This window comes from Thalassophryne amazonica, chromosome 19 (assembly GCF_902500255.1).
Source record: "Thalassophryne amazonica chromosome 19, fThaAma1.1, whole genome shotgun sequence".
NCBI lineage: Eukaryota > Metazoa > Chordata > Actinopteri > Batrachoidiformes > Batrachoididae > Thalassophryne > Thalassophryne amazonica.
In genome coordinates this window covers 62,048,622-62,071,614 of record NC_047121.1, presented here as the reverse complement: position 1 = coordinate 62,071,614, position 22,993 = coordinate 62,048,622, and the positions used below count along the sequence as shown (strand labels likewise).

The 22,993-nt window shown below is 39.7% G+C and overlaps 1 protein-coding gene across 1 annotated transcript in view; it reads right to left on the bottom strand.

Moving 5' to 3' along the window:
* Positions 1-22,993, bottom strand: part of LOC117532313 (ryanodine receptor 3-like) — a 323,993-nt gene that overhangs the window by 125,127 nt on the left and 175,873 nt on the right. The window contains 3 exon segments of the mRNA XM_034195633.1: positions 985-1,150; positions 2,096-2,256; positions 20,241-20,260. Of these exon segments, the coding sequence (XP_034051524.1) occupies positions 985-1,150; positions 2,096-2,256; positions 20,241-20,260 (347 nt within the window).

Sequence of the window (22,993 nt, the reverse complement as noted above, 5' to 3'; positions counted from 1 at the left end):
CAGTGCTTTACGCAGAGAAAGCAACAGAGTTATCCAGTAACATTCACATGCAAACTAGTGGAGCAATCCTGATAGTTACACACTCTTTGTTTGAGCATGTGAGATTGTCATCAGAGGCTCTCTCACTGTGCATAATGGTGCAGGGCATACTGAGTATATCTAATAGTAGTACTCATTGGAGCACCCAGGGGGCTATTCAAATGGGCCAACTAGTAACATAGCACTCCTGAAAACGATCTTTGGCTTTTCACGTGAGGTAAATCTGCCCTACGATTGGATTTTGGAAAACCATGTGACGGTGAACCAATTCCGATTGGACACTCACATTGAGCAGGCATCACACAGCTTCTATGAGGAGTACAAAGATGGCCAATGGCTCGAAAGTCCGCGGAGTTAAGTTTTCAGCAAAAAAAAAAAAAAAGTTTCTATCTCATGTCATTTAAAAGTTATTTATAATTTAGTAAAGCTTGGTCTTAGCTGTCGTATACGACAGCGTCGACCCCAGAGGGTTAATGATGCAACAGGGAAAATGATCACATTTTAGCCATTGTTTTATTTGAGCAACATTTGCAAATTGCTTCTTATTTTAAAAATATGTGCACAACTGTTGGCACATGAATGTCTGAGAAGCAGGTGAAGAAAGAATTCATTTGCAATTAATCTTTTAAATCTAAGATTTATCAGGAAGTTGCTACAATGTATATACACTACAAGTCAAAATTATGGACACACTTTCCCATTCTTTTAAATGGCTGGCAGCTCTGGGTGTCCCAAGTGGTTTCCTGACCAAATACGAATCAGGTGTGTTTCGAAGAGCAGTTGCAGCTAATTCCATGCAGCATTGATAACATAAAATACAGATTAGTGAAAGAAGGTTAAAGCCGAATGTGTGCAAATCTGTTCCTGATGTGTACATAATCTACCGTATATTACAGGAAAATACATTAACTGCATGATAACACCATTATTATAAGATTATAATACCTGGTAGGATGTGGATATCTCCTTGCCATTGACAGTGAAGGTCACCAAGCCAGTTGCCCGGTCTAATAAGCAGCCCATTTCCAGGTCCACATTGCTACGACTAGAGGAGTGGGCAGCATTGGTCACATCACCGCCCCAAACCATGTAGCAGTTGCTCCTTTTCACACTATCAGTACAAAACATTACGAGTCAGTCTTTTCAGACAGGCCTTTTTTTTTTGTTTTGTTTTTTTTAATAGGAAACTAGAAATATTTCCTGGTTGGTTACAGCATTTGGTTTGGACAGTAAACATGCTGGTAATTGGGTCAGTAAAATAGTGGGTAGGTAGCACAGTCCCTCAATTTTGCTTACAAAATTGATGCACTAAATAAATAAATGGCATTATCTTTGATGCACTAGATCAATTGAAATAGTAACTTTGTTATGCCTAGGTAATGTCCCATAGATGTATCTGCCACCTGCTGGGTGGCTCGTGGATGCTGGATGGAATATGGAACATTACGAATAGCTGTGGGTGAACTGATATGCAGTTTGCCTGCCATCGGTTGAACGCCAGAATATGTGCTTCTTGGTGCGCTACGCCAACCCTTGCCCTCTGCCTTTATATCAATCCTAGCTAACAAGTTAAGATAGCAGCCACAGAGAGAAACATGATGTCCACTACAAATACAGAATAGACTAAACAGAATATGAAGGTAAAACCATAATTAAAGAATAGACACAACATTTGGCTTGGGATGATACCGAAACTATGTCAGTACTGCAAATTTATTACAGCAAACTCTACAACAATATTCTGAAACATGGCTGTTCCAAAGGCTTTGAAACATTCAGGATTGGTGTTTTTGAGTCAGTTTCCTTTGGATACAGACTCCAGCCACACATTCTATCCATTCTTTAATTTTGCAATTGATGCGGGCTCTGTTGTGCCCCAACACTTACAGTGTGCTGCTTGTTTACCCCAGCCAACAGCCAAATTAAGGAAACTGCATTTCTCTCTGAACATAAAACAAAGATTGCTGCCCACTGAGCTGCTGTTTTAAGATAAGATAAGATAAGACTTTATTGATCTCACAGTGGAGAAATTCACATCCTTTGTTTGTCGTCTCACCTTTCATGGACTCTTCCACGTTCATCTCCCAGGGTTACGGTCACTGTTCGGTTCTTGGTTAGGTTGAAGTTGTTGCTGTAGTAATGATAGTCGGGTGTAACCCAGCCAACCCACACCCCAGCAGGATCCTGACCAGCGAAGACCCTCACTGAGTGGTAGTACTGTAAAGACATATTTAATATTGTGAGTTTTGCAAATATATATATCAATAAACATGTATAAATCTTACTGTAGTAATGGTGCTGTAGTCCACGCGTCTGTTTTCATCGCTGTGCTTCACAGATCTCAGTGGATCTTTGGGGAATATCATATATAAATATCAAACTCCAAACCAAAGAGATTACCAACATATATGTTAAAGTGAAAATAGTCTTGAACTGTGAATATTTTTCTCCTATTTATTAACACTACACAGCACACTCAGTTCATATTTCAATTTCAATTTTCAATTTATAGGGTGCCAACTCATGACAGCATCACCTCTAGGTGCCTCACACAAAACAATTCAAAAACAGGTTAGAATGAGTTAAAAGAATAAAAAGCAAGATTTAAACAAGCACAATAAAAGAGTAACAATTAAAAACAAATTAAAAAGAATGCTAGCACAATATTCTAACCATAGGACAAAGTGAATAAATGTGTCTTAAGTCTGGTTTTGAATGTCTCCAGAGAGTCCGACTGTTTTATTGACGATGGGAGACCATTCCACAACAGGGGCACGATGAGAAGGCTCTTTGGTCCACAAACTTTCTCTTCACCATTTGAACACAAAGCAGTCCTGCATCCTGTGAACGCAAAGCCCGGGCCGGTCCATAGGGTTTAATTAAATCGGCTAGGTAGGTCGGTGCCAGTCCATGAACAATTTTATAGGCTAATCACATATGGAAAATAAATAGAAAAAACTTATAAGAAATTACATCAGTTCCAGTAATAAGCTTTATATTTGACATATGTTGTGCTTATAAGTCTCAGTTTGATATTACACATATCTACTAAGGATTCTGTATGTGGAATTACTGTCATATATTGTTCTTTTAAGTTCCCAATTTATATAAATCACATATTGCACACATTTACAAAGGATCTTATATCTGGTTTGACTGTCACATGCATTACTTACAAGTTCCAGATAGAACAGATACAAACTTTATAAAATTTATGTATATCTTTTCCATATGGGATAGCGGAACCTATTTCAATTATATTACAAAATATCAGCGTGAGTGGTTTCTCCAAGAACCTCTAAGTGTTGTGATTTTCCCCATGTCGGTGCAACACTAACTGTCATTGTGTTCTGTATGTGCCCTTTTTGTTATAGCATTCTCGGGGTTCTGTCCAGGTTTCTTCTGTGGGTTGTATTCTGTATACTTTGTAGTTTGTGCAATGCTTGCTTTCTTATTTTGTTGTTGTCTTCACGTTTATTTTCTACTGTTTCACTTTGCACATATTTGAGTCCCACGTTTTGTTTTTGCTTCATGTATTATAGTTTTATGAGTCCACTGTCTTTCTGTGTTTATGGATATTGTTACTGTTTATTTTTCCACTCACCCTATGAGGTCTGTTTAGTTAGGTCACCTTGTTTTCTGTTGATTTCCACGTGTGTCGTTTGTTCCTGCTTCTTTAATTTCACGCACCTGTGTCTTCATCACTTGTTATTTAAGCTTGCTTTGTCTTCGTTTCACTTGCTGGTGTAACAGTATATCTTTCCCCCTAGGATATCTTCCTTCCAAGGGGGGTGAAGATATCCTAGGGGGAAAGATGTACTTGGGGGAGAAGATATACCCGGGGGAAGCTATACTGTTACACTAGTTTGTTCTTGTAGACATACATTGTGAGTATTGGTATTGTTGGTTTGGATCTTCCTGTTTAACCCCATGTTCTTTATTGGTTGTGCATTTCCTTTTTGTGATTTTCCTCCATGTGTTCTGCCACCTGCTCTTTCCTGTTATTCTCCAAGGTATATGTTGCCACCTTCCGCCCGAGTCCCAGTTGTAATTTGTTACTTGGGATCAGGTTAGTTTTTTTCACCATGGGTTTGGACTATTTTTCCACATGTATCTGAGAGGAATAAATCACCTGTGTTTTGTCACTACTTCGTGTTTCATTGCTGCCTCTATTCATGGGTTCACTTTAAAACTGCAATCACAACACTAAGGCCCTGATTCCCAAACCTGATTGATTCCCAGCACAAGTGTGCCTTCTTATTATATTAGTTCATCAAACTCAAATCTGCATGGCATACTGTCTATCTCTCTCCAAATATATTAAGCTGTATTCATTGTGGTGATCTAAACACCTCCACTTCAAAACAAAAGAAAAACAGACATTCAGATACAACTTTAAAGTTGCAATTACAGCAACACTGCAGCAATGTGGCTTAATAGAGAAATTAAGCTGAAATAAGCAAAAAAACTGTTGCTGCGCGTCTCTCCTTGCTCTGTCTATGGAAAAAAGATGCAGCCTCTGCTCACTTACTCTAAGGATTGTGCATTAGCAATGATGCTGAAGCAAGGTGTGTTTGATGGCTTCAGCATTAATGAGTCTTCAAAATGCATGAAGATCACCCCCAACATAAGCCCCCAGAACTATATAAGGACTTCCCCAACAGGAACTACATGATGAAATTTGCAAGACTAAATGAGCACTAACTCATTGTGCTTCTCAACATGGACATCTACAACCAGAAAACAGGATAATAAAGTAAAACAGCAACAAATTTTAACAAGCAACAGCATGTTCGCATAAAATAAAAAAGACAATAAAACTGGACTGACGAGGAAATGCAATAAGGCAGTCAGACATTGGAAGCTTGAGCTTGTGGCTCTCATTCATTTTAATGAGAATGAGTGGGCAGCAGCAACACTAAAGGAGGAGAAATGTGACTTCCATCAAACAACAACTTCTACAGATTTTCAGGTTTTCTACCACTAGCACCAAAATCTGACAATTATTTTATTCTACCAGGCAGCATCACACTCAGCTTGCTTCTGCTACACTGCAGGATGCTGAGTCCTCTGCAGGATCAATGGCAGCCGCTGTGTTGTAGCATCCTGTTCTCGAGGCATTTTTGGCCAATAATTCAGAACTGTTTGTTTAACATTCACATTTTAAACCGAACTCTCATTGTGGATTTTTGGACACCAATTTGTACCCCGATTCCAAAAATGACAATAACAGCAGCTTATTAAAAAGGGCTTAGGAGGAGCAGGAGGCAAAATTCTTATTTCCTATGACTGTTGCCAGCAACACCAGAGTGTAGATGAGGCCTTTGAAATTAGTGCTACTCCATACAGTCTATGCAGTACTCCTGTGCTAATTACCACACTTTTCAACAAAGCAAAAATCTGTTAACATCTCAAAACTGACTCCTGTTGAAGCATGACATTCATGTGATTTATGCTATGGATTTATGTTGCAGAGCAAAGTCAGAAAGGAGGCTTCTGTGCACAGAAGTATGTCCCAGTCACTGTATGTTGTACCCTCACGTCGTGCGTCATCTACGTTTGTCACGCAGATATCATACAGTACGTGTGTGGTAGCAATGATTTTGCCAAAGTGATAAGCAGAGCGATGTGCACTGCTCACAAATCTGTACACCCACCGAGTTGCGCACTCATGAGCTGTACATCTCCCCCCTTCCCCTGCATGCAGCCACTGCATACTGCTTTGCTTACTGCTCACTCCAAAACTGATGATCTGCATTGTTTTTTAATCTTAGTTTATATTGTGGCCTGGAATCAAAATAACTTAGCAGCCAAATCCAAGCAGAAATTATATATTTCAATATGCACTGAAGAAATCAGAAAAGATCTAAAGATAAGAGAAGATCTAGAAAATTAAAGCTCTACGTACATATCATCTCCTGTCTGCACAAATTACATCCAAATATTCACATATTGTGGACCACAGTGTGTCCCAATGTCACAAATTTTAAAAATGTTTTTGAAACTTTCCAGATTGCTCAGAATACTCAATGCTACTCCTACCACAGATTAAACCCATTGTCAGACCCCGACTGGGTGTCCAGTTTTGGAGAGGTGGGGGGGGGGGTGTTGCATCAAAACATGCACAATCAGTGTCAAATATCAGCAAAGAGAGTCATGTTTTACATGAGATGGAAATTTTGCACAAAGCAAAACAGTGCAAAATGATTATTATAATTTGTACAGTTCCAGAACTGGATTGGCACTGGTGGTTATCACTAGATTCTGCAGCATGAAGCAGCTGAAAGTCTACAACTCCCCCTTGATAGGATGCCAGTCCAGTGTAAGTTTCTTCCCCATTAAAGGCCTGTACCTACTGCTAGCTGGGTGGTCGGAGACAATGGAGATGAATTGTCTTGTCCAAGAACACAGACAAAGTTGGGTTCGATCCTTGGTCATGCAACCTATTTATTGGTAGCTCAAGTCCTTTTGTCAGCGACTTTAAATAAGAAAGAAAAAAAAATTCACAATAATCAAGTAACCATCATAGAGCGACGAAGTCACCATCAAGTCACTCTCAAGTCATGAATCAGCAAGTGTCAAGGCTCAAGTCCTAATGACCACCAATTGTTTGCATCTCCCCTCTGCTTCATAGTGCTTGATGCATGAATAAATGCTACTGGAATGTACTATCTGGACAAGTATAGTTCAGTGTAAGTCAGATTTGTGTAAAATGGACCAGTGAGTATGATTTTACCTGTGCTTGACTTTAAGCATGTCCTCCTCGAGCACTCCATTCATGTCTACCACAGGACTCAACTTGAAGATGGAGTGGAACTCTACCGCATGCTGAGACGGCAAAACACCATGTCAGCGTTACTGTTTTGGGTGCCGAATGTCTTGTGGGTGACTTTGAGACACGGGGGACTGTCGATAGTGCCGTCAATTCTGGTAACCTGAGAGACAAAGGGTCAGTTGCATTCACCATGTGACAATTCATGGTGCTTTGAAAAGAATTGCAAGCCTACTGCTTGGCTGCACATTTAGCAAATACGTCGCTTAGATTCTTCTCACTGCTATGTGGTTGTGGTCCTTCAGAACATTGACAAAGGTGGGCAGGCGCTTGCTGAACCACATGGTGACCTCTCGGTTCATGTTGACAGAGAAGGGTTCAAACCCTTCCTGTAGGCCACACATGGTGTAGTACTTGAAGGTGCTGGCGTCTTTCCCCAGATTCATGCGGCCCACCTGGGTCAGACCCAAACTACATACAGGAATGAACCCTGAAGGACAACCAAAGGGAGAAAAGAAGAGCGAGGGAAAAGCACATGGAGGAGAAAATTAAGACTTGTGCAGCTGCGGGGGGATCAATGCAGCTTTTCCTAAAAAGCAATTTACAAGTGTCACATTAAGTAAGGGTGATTTTGTTACAGGGGGGCCACTTATTTTTCACTTATCTGCCCAGCATGGTCATTCTAGGTTAATGTTCCTGCTCTGCACGTGAAGGCTTTATTAAAAGTCGATTGGAGGATTTGTGGGACAGACGAATCTTTCGTCAATCATGTTGTCATTCTCTCGCTCTTTGACCTTACGTTCATATAAAAGGAATCAGATGGTTTCTCACCATCCTCGGTTTCAAAGTCAGTGAAGCAGAGTTCAGAGCCTTTGCTAGTAATGAGGATCTCTCCGTTCAGGGTGAAGATCATGGACTTGTCTTCCATGTTGATCATACAGCCCCCACGTCACCAGCATGCCAGCACCGGCCAAACAAACGACTGCCCATGTTCAGACAGTGACCCTGCAGCACATGCACAAGCACACATAAGAATGATCATCAATTGCTGTTCTGGTATTGACTGCAAAGTTGTCACAGCATTACTTATTTCACTTGTGGGTTGATGATCTTTATATTCTCTGCAAAAAGTGATCAGTGACCAACTACTTCACTTCAACAAGACGGCAAGTACTAAAATTTATCACAAGTGGACAATCAGGACCAGGATCAGTTTCAATCAATTTAATTTCAATGTATTTATTTATATTGCCAAATCACAACACAAGTTGCCCAAAGATGCTTTACATGGGGAAGGTGTAATGTTCTCCACCCCTTGAGCAAGCACTTTGGCAACAGTGGTATGGAAAAACTTCCTCACGTGTGCTTTGATCATGTGAAGAAACCTTCAGCAGACCAGACTCAGAGGGGTGACCATCTGCTTTGGCCATGCTATCAGGAGCAAAATAAATAAAGCAAAGCACAACAAGATTAAATTGTATTTCTGGTCAAGCAGATGGGCACACAAATTTTACCCAGTTTTAACCCAAATGGTTCTATTACTTTTTGAGTTATGGTCAGGTCCATAAACTTGGACATTGACAAAATTCTTATAAATTTGCCTCTGCACTCTAAGAAATGAAACACGGGGGTTTAATATGTAATACTATATTTTCAATATACTTGCAATTGTTAATTTTAGGGATTTAACTAATAATGTTTCATTTGATTTAATTACTTTAAACTACAATGTTGTTTTTGCACTTAATTGACAATGTTATGTGGAAAAACATACCTTAACTTTATCAATTAAATTCAACATTTTATTTCTTAGAGTATATACACACTACGGAAGTGAAATGAAACTATCAAGATGTGCTTGCAGCACAGATTACTTGCTTTAATTCACAGAGTCCACTTACCTATGAACCGGACTGTATTAGTAAAAATGTACTTGTGGACATTTGCTACACAAAGACTGCAAAAAATGTCAGATTAACATTTTCTGAAGCATTATTTTTCAAATTTCCTAATAACTTTACAGGTTCTACAAGGGTCCCAGATATTGCATTCTCACTTGGTTTTCAAATGTGTTATTCACGGAGTAAAAACAAGGTTCCTAAAATCTGTACTCTTTTCTGTAATCTTGTGATTAGTGATACATAACAATGGAAGAAAAACCATGACCCCTATGGTGATATTTAGTCTTAGATCACCTTACCCTGTATCCATCAAAGACGAAAGCGAACTCATCTGTGCCGAGTTCCACATCCGGCTTACATCTGGGCCTGGCCCACCCCACTCTCATGTCCCCCCTGTCACAGCCTGAAACTCAAAGTACCATTTCCCAGTCTTCACCGCATGTGTTCTCTCTACTCTGAAGAAGCGGATCTTGTCAATGCTGAGACGCTCAATAACTTGTCCTACAAATCAAAGGGGGACCACAGTACCAGAAGGAAACAAAATTTAAACATGTTGTATGGTCAAGATTTTACTTGAGGCACATATTAAGTTTACAAAATCTTCCAAATACAACCAACAAATACAAAAACTAGAATACAACTAAGTAGAGAGCAGATTAAGCTCATGAATGTCAACCCCATAGCCTTAATAAATGCTTACTAAATGAAATTAGTTAATGCTAAAATAAGACTTTTCCTCTCCAAGACTGTCTGACTGTTGGCTGGTTGCAGTCAAGTGACTGTGGCTATGTGGCGAAGTACTTGGAGCAGAACCAAGGTCAATACATACAGATGGGGCTATTTCCCTGAACTTTTTTAAAAATTGAATTAGGTTTAACCCTCAAGTGACCGAGTGGGGCCGTTTATGACCCCGGGGATATATTTTTTTGGCACAGTTTTTTCCTAATTTGTTCACAGAATTTTGCAAGGAACGTCAATCCATGTGGCAAGTATAATCCAAATTTGTGCAGGGCACTTATGATTCCAGGAACATTAATGAGATTTTCAACATCATAGCTTCAGTATGTATTGTATTTTGCCAATTCTAATCATTATACTTACTGTTACATAGGGAAGTATGGCCAACAAACCTAGGATAGCAAGATTACAGCTGCACAAGCATTGGGACTGATTCTTGATGCAGAGTGGGATGAAAATAGCTCATGATTGTCACAAAGGATGACTGATGGGTTCACAGGGATTTGTGTTAAAGCATTGGTAACAGTTCTTCTGTATTTGATGCTGTAATTATCCTGCCATATACAGTCGCTAAATAGCTTGGTCACTTGAGGGTTAATATATACCATACTGACCAATCAAAGACCCCTTTATTGGGTAGGATTTAAGGGTTTTTTTCAGAATGGGACATCCTTAGTTTAATATATCCCAGTTTTCATCTACTGTATATACCAACAGGAAGTTCAGTGGATTTATCCCGTCGTGTCTTGAGGAAAGTAATGCAGAAAAGCCACGCTTCATATCCCTAGGACATTACTGAACTAAAACACAATTTACAGGATACCAGCAGCCCCTTAACCATACAATCAAGTACAACCTAATAATGGGAATTATGATGGTCCAGACTCACCGCCTTCCTGGTCTGTAGGCTCAATGTTGTAGCCGTAGCCATCAGAGTGCGTATAGCCTCCCGCAGCTGTCCCTGTTGGACTTCTTGGTGCGCTCATCCAGCAAAGATAAGGAAAACAAGAGGGTTCCGCTTCTTTAGATCCTGCTTGGAGCAGAAGCAGTCAAAGAGGATTTTTGGTGTATACATCTGCAACAATTTGCTTTCCAATGATTCCTCCTCAGTCATTACTTGTTGGCAAGTACAAGCGATCAAGCTTATTCACACAAGTACATGTTTGCTACAGCTGTGTTGTTAGTGTCGGTAACTGAGAGTTAACTATCGCTTGCTGACGCTCATTCTTTCCTGATCTTTCTTGGTTCTTTTCCATAGCATTGCTCCCATGTGGCTGAGATGCAGCTGGAGAAGTTTCACATTACTACACCTTGAGGCGCGTTTTTATGGCTTAACTTGAAAAACAGGCTGAGCAATAACCAGAAGGTTTGTTTGATCGGCTGTTTTTGTTTAAAATCCTAAAAAGATTCTGCCTTTTTTTTTACCTGAAACCCTGAGCAGTTAAAGGGTTAACAGTTGAACATTGTCAAGTTTTGCACGGACTTCATTTCAAAAGAAACAAACGTTGGTAATAGATTCAGATACACTTTGATTTTCTTTTTCACTCAGCTTTAGGGGAACACCTTGTGGGTTGTAACCCTGCTGGACCCACAAAATACCAATGCTGAACAGAAAGTAGAAAATAGACCCCAAGAATCCTATAACCACAATGGTACCATTTCAGATTTTTCTGTTAAGAAGTGTGAAAATGAAATGTATGACTTTTGCTTACCAAGATGTCAGTGCCAAATATTTGTCATGAACACCTGAAAGTTCTCAGTCCTCAGGTCAAGTCATTATGCACTAGTGCCACATGTCATTGTATCTACCAAGCTATGGAACCGATTTTGGTCTGCATGGTGGAAAAATCGGTCCATCTCCAACTCTCGAGAGCAGCTACCTATCTTCTGCAGGCAGGTGAAATGTGGGCTTGCCCTTGGTCTTTTCCAGTTGCTGTGGTCCTCACCACTGAGGCACCCATATGCTGGATCTGACCAGAGACATGTGGCACATAGACAAAATGTCATTGGTGAGCCTCATCCAAGACCAAGCAACTGTTTGGTTGGCACAAATTCATTCCGGGATACCCAAGGATCCTTCAAAGAGACTTTGTTGTCACATTAGATCACTGATTATCATCTAGCTCTCACACCAGTCAGCAAGACCACAAGCACCAAGGCCCTAAACACGTGGTGCTTCCTCCAGCAAAAGTATCATCATCACCAAACCAGTGACTTTGTTCAGGTAAAAGATTTCGATGCGCTTTGTGAAAAGCCGCTGTACTTTGTGTTTAGCCTTCAGTCTGATTCATGATCTAAGTGGTTTTACAGACTGAATAAGCCACTTGAATTTATAATTACACAAAATAATACTATTAAACCAATTAGCACAATCATATACATCTTAAAGGGGAAAACAAAGCACAAAATGCTTTTCATAATAGATGCAATTAAAAGTTTAAAAACTAAAATCCACAATGAAATAAAAAGAAATCCTCCCTTTAGTCTGCTGCAGTCCGTGTTTCTATTCTAAAGTACTTGCTCATTGCAGTGGGAAGTTCCCTCGGCTTAATGTAAGTGCCACTTTCAAGATTTAGAAAGTTGAAATATTTCATCGTATACCTGCTGGATGCCATATGTCCATCCCTGTTTGATGCGATCCTTTGCCCATACGTGTGTGTGCGTTCTCTGCCAGTTTGTCTACCAGCAGCTCCTGACCTGGTGTCAGCTTTATGTCCGATAGGTCTAACGGTGTTGGTTTATATCCATTGGACATCATGTAGCTGCAGAACCAAGATCACAAAACAGATATATTTAAATAACAATCTCCTCTCAGTCATGGATATGATGGACAGTAAATGCACCAGGATTCTTCATCACTGTTTATGGCCTGACATACAGTAAATCGTTATAGAAAACAGTACATACCATGGCAGAATGAATCTGCTATAATTTAGTTAAGGATTTCTCATCTTAACTGTGGACATTTAGATGTAAATATGCTCACTTTTTTGGAAGTTTCATCTTCTTTTGAGGGAGTGTTCAGCGTTAGGATTGACCTGGACTACACGACAGCCCAAAGCCAACAGGGTTCTGTGGGAGAAGCAAACAAACTAATAAATAAATGAATAAACAAAAATGACCCTTTCGGAACAGTGAGTAAATCTACAAATGTTAAATATCACATTTACATTAATTTAACTTGACAAAGCAGACATAATGTCAGTATAAAGACTGTGAAATACAATACTCAGATAAATGTGTTTACTGCAGAGTGCGTTTGATCAATTTCCGCGTCTCTCTGTGAGATTGTAAAGTGACAGTTTGATGTCAAGTAACTGATCAATGTGACTGCCACAGAATGCGATTTATCACATTAAAGCAGGACTTCATAGTCCATGATTGAAAGAGAAGATGCAGAGCTGATAACAAGATTTACAGAGGCTGTTTGGAATAAAATTTAATGTAAAACAGTGGCAAGAGATGTTTTTTAAACAATGGAAATGGAAAACCCTTAAGTGACATTTATTGATTTTTTATTATATGAACTGCAGTAGTATATTATATATATGAGAGAGAGAGAGAGAGAGAGAGAGAGAGAGGAGAGAGAGAGAGAGCCAAGGGTTCAATTTAGAACTAGACATTGGGGGACAAAGTGCGAGGCCCGCAGGGCCGAAGCCCGTAGGCCGGGGATCTGGGGGCCGCTTTAGGCCCCAGAAGCCAACGGTTTCTAGATAAGCTCAGATGCATTCTGAGCATCCAGAACAGTAATTTTAATGTTTTGAGAAGACCATAAAGTGGACACCATTTGACATGCAATTTGAAACTGTGGATATAAGTACTTTATTCTGAGAATAGCCAGCATTGATTTTATTAACATCCTGGTGTAAATAAGGTATCACCACATGTGTAGAACTCAAAAAGAATGATAGGTTGAGTGTTATTTAAAAAAACAACTGCAATATGGTAAAATGTATTCATAAATATGAAAGAACAGGCTCTTAATAATTATTAACTATCGCATACTGCAGTTTTTCCTCAAGATTTGTTTTTGCATAAGTTTGAAAAAACAACAGATCATAAGTTTAGGATAAATTACTTCTCATGAATTTAATTTTTGAAGTGGCCCCCCTCCCTGGTTAACGGCTGGTTTCAAACATTTCACAAAGAATGCCTCCTTGACCCCTCCTCAAACCATTCTTCTCTCTGGCTATATTTTAGCTTCCTTGTCCTCAAAAGTGTGGTTAGTGTCTATAAGGTGGAGATGAACTGCAGACTGAGGTCCATTGGTGACCTCTCTGCGGTGCTGGTATAGCCTTTTGTGTAAAGGTTGCTTAGTCTCACCTATGTAGTGTTCGTTACAGTTTTCCTGACATCTGATAGAATACACTACATTGCTCTCTTTGTAACTAGGGATCCTGTCCTTAGGGTGAACTAATTTCTGTCTCAAGGTGTTAACCGGTTTAAAGTAAACTGGGATTTTGTGCTGTCTGAAGATCCTCTGTAGTTTTTTCCCCTACTCCCAGCCTTAACCAGTGAGGGTGTCTGAGACAATCTTTATCCCCTGTTTACAATGGGGTACTCAGGTCAAAGCAGTTTCAGTCTTTTGTTCATGGTAATGAGTCATTCACGTCATCAGCAGAGTCGTCAAGGGAGCCATCATGAGAGGGTCCGTCCCATCATTAGGAGGGACAGCTGCCCTGTCATTAGGAGGGTGCTAACTAGAGCACAATAGGTGCTAATTAGAGCTATTGTTTAGTCACTAGCCTATAGCAGTCTGCCTCTCGGTAGGAGGGGTCTGGTTAGGTTTAAAACTCCAGCTTTTGTGACTTCTTGATTATTCTTCTCTACAAGAGTCAAGACAGAAGTCAGACCACCAGAGCAAGAATTTTAGCTGAGGAAGCTTCTGCGATTTGAAGCGAAACGTCCTCGTGTCAAGCAACCCAGTCCAGTCGAAGATTTAAGCTTCTCTACTATGGAAACCACCTGGACAACAGAGCCTACACAAAAACATTCCCACTCATAATGGTGTCACCCAGGGTTCTAGCTCGAACCATTTTAGTGCCGGATAAATTATGTGATCGCAACTCATGGCCGGGGGTCCTGGGGCCCCAGCGGAGGTCAAGGGGGTAGATCCCACTTAAACTATAGGGTTTTATACATCTAAAACACTATTGGCAAGCCCTATTGTAACTAATTTTGAGTCGTTTTAGATGCATTGAAAGAAAGAATAGACAAAAAATTTTTTTATGTTGTAATATTTGTAATACCAAAGTTTTTTTTTTAATGTTTCTGTCAAAGTCTAAGTTAATAAAATAAATAACATTGAAAAGGTTAAAAAACATTGATATTTGATGGGCATATAGCATTTGCACTCTTGTTCAAAAATGACACAATGTTCCTTTTTAATCCTGTGAAGCTGGCAGAGTTTTTGCCATGACAGTTTTTTCCAACATGTTTCAGTTGGATAGCATTATTATTATCATTTATTATTATTATTAATAGTATTATTAACAATATAACCTCATAATTGCCATCACCGTCTGTTTTTCTTTGACCTTTTTGGAAACAGGGAGCCTTTAAACTGTAAAATAAATGATAACCTTCTGAGTATATTATCAGCATCTGCCGACACAGAAGCAACAATGGATTATGAAACATTTTTCCGGAGGATTTTTTTTCCCTTTAAATCAGAGCGGAGTGCATCTCTGTCAGCTCTGATCTCTGCTTTCAGCATACTGCGGCCCCACAGAGCGCTGAAAGCTCCTGACTGCTGTTGTCTTTGCTGTTTGCGCTTAGATACAAAGAAAATGAGAAATATATTTCTCATTTGTTTAATTATTTGGTTGAAATTGCAAAATAAAACAAAAGTACGACTCTATAAGCTTGAAATGCGATCAAATTGGTACATTTTTCAGCAACATTTCAGTTCCTGTTTTGTGAATCCGTGGTGGGCGGGACAACCAATTTGAACGTGAGAGCCGGGCAGAAATTTGCAGTACTGGGCGGTACTGCCGGCGCTGCCCACCGTAGCTGGAACCGTGGTGTCACCATTCCCACTTTCCAGTGTTTTCTGGCACCAGAATACAAAAATAATTTATTCTTGTTTCCAAGACTCAGAAAATGTTAGAATTGTGTTTGTACCCACACACACACCCTGCATGAGTGATAATGCTATAAACATTGAACTTTACCCACCGAGACCCACGCTGCTGTTTTCCAACAGGTAACTAAGGTGGTCGAACATGGCTTTCTGGTTCTGTCGACTGATCCGGCAGAAGTAGCAGAGAAAGCGACAACAGCTAGCCACCATCTTGGGGAAGGCGATTTCCTAGAAGATGACAAAAACAATTAAGGACAATATGCTGTCTTTGTGGACAATGTGGACAAAGACAAGAGAGAAAAGAAAAACATTGCCACAAGGAGACAACATGTCTCCACCTGAAATTCTTGAGTATCTTGCAATTAATTCAAATAGACAATTTTCATGTCTTGGCATTGTAGTGATGTTCATAAATTGTCGCTCAAAGCAACTGTAATTTTAATGCAGCTGGATTTGGAGAGCTTGCTGGTTTAGTCCGGGGCCCCGAATTTACTCTAATGGCTTCATTCAGTCTGGGTACTATGAATTCCCCTGCATGTCGTCTGCCCTAATTAACGTCTAAAAAGGCCTGACACCTTCATACACTGCCAGCTAGCCACATTTTGCCCTTTCTGACCCTTCGTCTTAGAATCCGCTGCTGTCAGCCTAAGAAAAGCTCACCGACTGGGACCGCGTCTTCATTAATGTCGGCCAAAGTCTACACACAAACGATAACTGGACCATAACAAACTTTCTCGGTCAACAATACTGCACCACAATGAAAGCTGTGTCAGGCTTATAATGTGCAGACATAAATATAGAGGTAGAATCATTAAACCTGGGACTTGTCTCCTCCAAGCACATTGACCATGACTTCCATGACAGTCTCATGCATGCCCAATATTCTCATGAGGTTGGGGTGCTGGTAAAAGACCTTGTTGTTCATGATATCACTGTAGAGAACCAAAAACAAAACAAAAAAGAAAAAATTTTGTTAAATATCACCAAATAACAACAACAACAATAATAATAATAATATAGTCTTATTGTCATTGTATACATACATACATACATACAACAAAATTTGTCCTCTGCATTTAACCCATCCTAATTACAGTTAGACACAATCCAACCACTAAAAGCAGTGGGCAGCCACAGTCCGGCACCCGGGGACCAACTCCAGATGTAGAGACAAACAGACAAGATGGTAAGATAAAAAATACATAGAAAGCATTGAGAGTGAGCGCAGGTGATCTTGAACAAAGAACCTTCCATTTTGGAAATGAGTGCACTAACCAATTGGCCACCACGCACATCATCCATATGAATAAATGAATGAATGAATAAGTTTTATTCAGCATGCACATAAACAAAATACCAACATGATAATCTCTTACTAACAAATCAAATCAAATCAATTTTATTTATATGGCGCCAAATCACAACAAACAGTTGCCCCAAGGCACTTTATATTGTAAGGCAAGGCCATACAATAATTACAGAAAAAGCCCAACGGTCAAAACGACCCCCTGTGAGCAAGCACTGGGCGACAGTGGGAGGGAAAAACTCCCTTTTAACAGGAAACCTCCAGCAGAACCAGGCTCAGGGAGGGGCAGTCTTCTGCTGGGACTGGTTGGGGCTGAGGGGAGAGAATCATGAAAAAGACATGCTGTGGAAGAGAGCAGAGATCAATCACTAATGATTAAATGCAGAGTGGTGCATACAGAGCAAAAAGAGAAAGAAACACTCAGTGCATCATGGGAACCCCCCAGCAGTCTAAGTCTATAGCAGCATAACTAAGGGATGGTTCAGGGTCACCTGATCCAGCCCTAACTATAAGCTTTAGCAAAAAGGAAAGTTTTAAGCCTAATCATAAAAGTAGAGAGGGTGTCTGTCTCCCTGATCTGAATTGGGAGCTGGTTCCACAGGAGAGGAGCCTGAAAGCTGAAGGCTCTGCCTCCCATTCTACTCTTACAAACCCTAGGAACTACAAGTAAGCCTGCAGTCTGAGAGCAAAGCGCTCTATTGGGGTGATATGGTACTATGAGGTCCCTAAGATAAGTTGGGACATGATTATTCAAAACCTTATAAGTAAGAAGAAGAATTTTAAATTCTATTCTGGAATTAACAGGGAGCCAATGAAGAGAAGCCAATACGGGTGAAATATTCTCTCTCCTTCTAGTCAACAACAACAACAACAACAACAGAAGAAAATACAACAACTCGATTTCCCAATTGGGTGCGGCCAAAAGGGCATGGGCTGAAGCAAAAGCTATTGGTACCCTAACCCTAACCCATAAGTTAACTATTTCCCAAAAAAGTGAATCCCACATAAAGGTCACAATTTAACCCCAGGTATCCATGAAAACTCATAATTGTGCTAAGTGCTAACTCCCATTAGTTTGAGAGATTAATGAAATTTACAACAAACTTTCATTTATAGCATCCTAGCTAAAATGTAAATTTGCGCTACCTTGTGTGCCTTGTCAAATTTACAACAAATATTAAATAGAAGTTTACTGTCACATACACAGAAAAACAGTTTAACTGTGTAATGAAAATTTTACTTGCACATCTCCTTACGAATAATAAAAATAGAATTAAAATAATAAAAGCAATAAAAGTACAGTAATGATAGTTAAATTAAATTACTCAACTAAACTAAACTAAGTTAAACTAACTCAATTACGACTAGTTAAATCGCTAAAGTGTTAGCAAACCCCTAAATTAGCATGAGCTTGAGAGTTTTCCCAAATTCAAAACATTTAATTACTAAAGTGTTAGCTAATCCCTAAATTAGAACTATCTTGATTGTTCTTTTTTTTATTCACATCATTCATTCAGTATGTTACCTAATGCCCAAATTGCCATTAGGGCTTTACCCAAATCACATCAAACATAATTTATTTAATATAGCTAGGGTCCTATATTAGAGTGCCTTTTCAAATTCACACATTCATTCACTAAAACATAGCCAATCCCCTTAAATTACAATTGACTTGAGTGCCACCAAATTCACAACAAACAATTATTATAAGGTAAACTAAGCCTTAAATATCATTAGGCTTGAGTATTTCATCAGATTCATGGAAAAAATCATGAAATGTTTGTACAAAAAAAAGTTATTTCATTACAAAACGTAATACACAATAAAATTCAAGCTCTTAGTTATGCCAGTAGGATCCTACCCATCACAAATCATGGGAATGCACATGGAAAATTGTTTTTTCAAAACTCTCCTGAGAATAATAGATATTTTTATATTTGTCAGTGACAAACACAAACTACTACCATGGCACAACAGAATGTATTACAAGAATTGGACAATTTAGATCCTGAAGCTGAAAAATCGAGTCTGAAGTCACTCAAGTCAAATTACACCATTTTCAGGAGTTTCAAGCATAACATAATGCCCAGATTCAAATTAGTAAACTGAATTACGAGCCCGGCATTGGTTATAGAATACATATCCTTACACCGACAGCAAACAGCATTTTAAGAAATTAAATTGTTTAGGGAATGAAGGACACATCCCAGTGGGCATGGTGACATTGTATAAATGTTTTTTTTCTTTGGTTATATTATGTGTTTGACATCAATCAGCATGACCTCAGTGTTCTTCCACCATCAGTCTCTGCAATGTTGTAATAGCATCAGAATATGAACACTGACATATAGAAAAGTTCCTCACGTGTAATTATGTCAGAAATGCATAGGAAGTGTATTTACTTATTTATTAAGAAATTGATTCAACTTCACACTTCAAAATGGATCAACATGATCATGGATCAACGTCATTTTGTTATTAACGATTTTTTTATTTTTATATTCTCATCCCTACATCAGATAAATTTCCTTGTTGTGGTCACAAGAATGTAACATGGGTAGATTAATGTGTGACACAAAATTCACTTATGGGTAGAGTTGCACTGTTTGTTGAGTTTAAGTCAACATTCATCCATCTGCCTATCTATCCATCTATTCTGCCCATACAGCTGCCCATCACTTATCTGAAGCCAGATTGTAGGTGGCAGAAAGTAAGGTAGCCCAATCCCAGAAGACATTCCAGTGCGATTGATACACAGTTTCTTCATAATATTCTGGTTGCCTTCCCCAAGGTGAATGCTCTTGGAAACCACCATTGGGAGGCATATAGGAAGTATCTAATCAGATACTCGAACAAACTTGACTAGCTTCTTGTGTGGCTCACTGTGAGTCACAGATCCTGTGAAGAAATCTCATTTCCGCCACTTCTTCACGACCCAAAAGAATATAAACTGTGCAAACCACACAGCGCTGCCACTTAGGATCTAACCCATTCAAACTTTTAACAGAAACTCCATCACACTTCCACTAGGACAACCAACTACACCGTGACCAAATGTGATCAAACTCAAATGTACTAAAGAAGATATCTGAGCAATCTAACTGCAAAGACATCAGATGTTCAACAGATGGATGGATGTTTTAATGTCTATCTTCTCCTGTGACTGGAGCACAAACAGCAAAGCAAGAGACAACTTACCCCAGTCCATCAATCATGAGCTTCTCCTCCTCCTTCCCCATACGCACAGAGAGCAAGGATCTTATCTGACCAAGAGAGGCCAGGAGGTTAATTGTGTCCTGGACTGAGGCGGCACTGATGGTGTAAGTCTTCCTCATGGCATGAAGCAGCTCCCCAATGCTATCGTACTGCCTCCTCAGCAGGCTGAACATCTTACGGACCAACTCTGGATCCTGTATGTGACACTCCTGGGCCCAGCTGACCATCGTCTGTGAGATACGCTCTTTGAGATTAGCTGTGTAAAAACAACAACAACAAAGGTTGGGTATACATGATTAGAAGTTCTTGGACAACTTGGAATTCCAAAGATTTGCGCAACAAACATGCAGAAATGACAAGAGCTCTTCATTTTTGTTTTTACAAAGATAAAAAATAGTGTTCATTGTCATTGCTATCCAATTCTGTGTGAGGTGAATCTAATCTGCTTCTTCTGAATCTGTTGTTTAAACCCTTGAGTCATTTTCCTTTCTTCTACCTTCTTCTTAACTTCTCCTTTCTGGTACCTCAGAATACGATGTTAGTTGTTAAAATAATGCAATGCTATAAAATTGACATCAACATTCCAATACTCATATCACTTGGTGCATTTTGGCATGTTGAAGCACTGAACCAAGGCTGAGGTGATAAGACCGGAACTCACTGGACCTGAACCGCGAAATGAAGACCCAACAAAATATTGGTCCCTGATTAGGACATGCAGAATCTCATGTGCACTTCAGTCTGGTCCAATTTTTCAACTGAACAATGTAATTTGCTTAGATACAGTAAGGAAGACATATTTTGTCAGTAGCATGCCTCATGAAATGATCTCACATCAATGGTTCCCAAAGAGGGAAATAGAACTCTGAGATTACACCAAGACTAGAAACACTTTGACCCGATGCATACAAAACACAAAGATTTGTTCCGCTCACGTTAAAAAGGCCACCACCTGATTGGATGCTACTCATGCCTGAGCACAAAATGGACACAAGCAATACAAACAAGACCATCTGCACAGAACAAAACAAGGAAAAAATAAAATGAGCAGCTGTTTCAAGTTCTTCCAAGTGACTTCACAGAGGCGCAATCAACCGAACGTATCAGCTGCCGAGGACAGCATCCTCTTCCAAAGGACGCAGCAATCAGCTGTTTTCTGAACAATGTCAGAGTCATTTTTGTTACTCTGTGGAAAGAAACCAAGAGCCGCAAGCTCATTCACAGTAAAGCGCATTTTCAGTGGAGCGAAAGAGAAGCCTGTTATATAAAGAACAAAAAGGGGCGGGGACGTGGTATAATAGGCATTATTCGCTTGTGTGGTTCAGCTGAAACATTTGTTCAGACAGGTCCACTTTGGGCTTCCCTGAGGCTTGACGAAACGGGCAATGGGCCGAGTGCATGAACTGCTCAAACTGATGCCTTGTCATGTAACTACCAATGTTAAAAACAAAAAACACTGCATGAATGTGTAAAATAATTAATGAATTAAAAAAAGATAATTCCCTATAACAAATGTTACTGTGGGTCAACCGGTGCATTTACAGAACTCAGGAAAGATGTCACAAATAAGATGAGGAACCAATGAGAAAAAAACCTCATGAAGACTCATTTATTGCTTTGCACAATATGTTGGGGTCATGGAATTAATTTAATTTACGGTGTGCATCATTCCATCATCATCACGGCAAACCATCGGTGGTGAGGAAGAATGTTTTTTGGTCAGTTCCTGGATGGGATAATGTAATTCTACATCCGGGAACAATTTAGAGATGCCTGTGAGTGGTTTTTTTTTAACCCTCTGGGGTCCGAGGGCATTTTTTGGACAGTTCACTCGCCTGGCATAAATGTTTTATTATTGCTGTTAACAGCTCACCCTGCATCCCACAATCAAGTGGTATGTCTCTTTTTTCAGGACAACCTGTACTTTCAGAATATATATGCTATAGTTGTGTTTAAGTGTAATAAAGGTTTACAATCAGAAATAAGAAAGGAAAAAAGCAGAAAATAATTTTCCACACATTTATTCAAAACACACAGAAAACTATAATAAACAGCTATTACTTTATAACTAACGTTATAAACTTAGTTTGGGATCTTGTACAAAAGAATATACAAAATTAAGGCTGTAACAATAAAGACCTCTTATGCTGATCTCCTTCATTCATATGCGCAATGCTGTGCTTTTGTACATGGAGCCAGCAGCAGAGGCCTATTCAGACAGCATTCACATGTAAAAGAGTAAGTAACACATTGCTTCTACAAACAATCTTTGGTCTACCATGTGAGACTGCTCTGCCTTACAACTGGATATTGGAAAACCATGTGATGGTGCACCAATTCTGATTGGACACTCACATTGCGCACATCATCACATAGCTTCTATGATGAGTATAAACATGGTGGATGGCTGGCTCGAAAGTCTGCGGGCTTTTCAGCAAAAAAGTAAGTTTCTATCTCATATCATTAAAAAGTTATTTATAATTTAGTAAAACTTGTACTCAGCCGTCATATACGATGGTGTCATTCCCAGAGGGTTAACGTGGGGATGCTGGTGCACGCCAACAAATGCATGGTCCTTGACAGATCCTTAGCCTGATTTTATGGCTAGGAAATCCCAGACGATTGGGACCTACTGCAGCCTTTATCCACCTTCACAGCCGTTGGGTTACAATCCATCAACTCCTCCTCCTGAGCTGCCTTTCTTGTTTCACCAGAGCTCCGTTAGCTATCTTGTGGTCAGGGTTCCTGTTGGTTCTTCATGGCTACCATAGGTATAGTAGGGCACAGAAGGTCTCCACCCCAACAGGCAATCCCTTACTTGGTCCATTACACAGATATCAAGATGCAGGCGAGGGGCTGGATGACAGTTTTTGAAAATCTGGTGTGCATCTAAGCAACTGTCATTAAAAAAGGGAGTGGGGGGTTGTTCCAATGAGTGG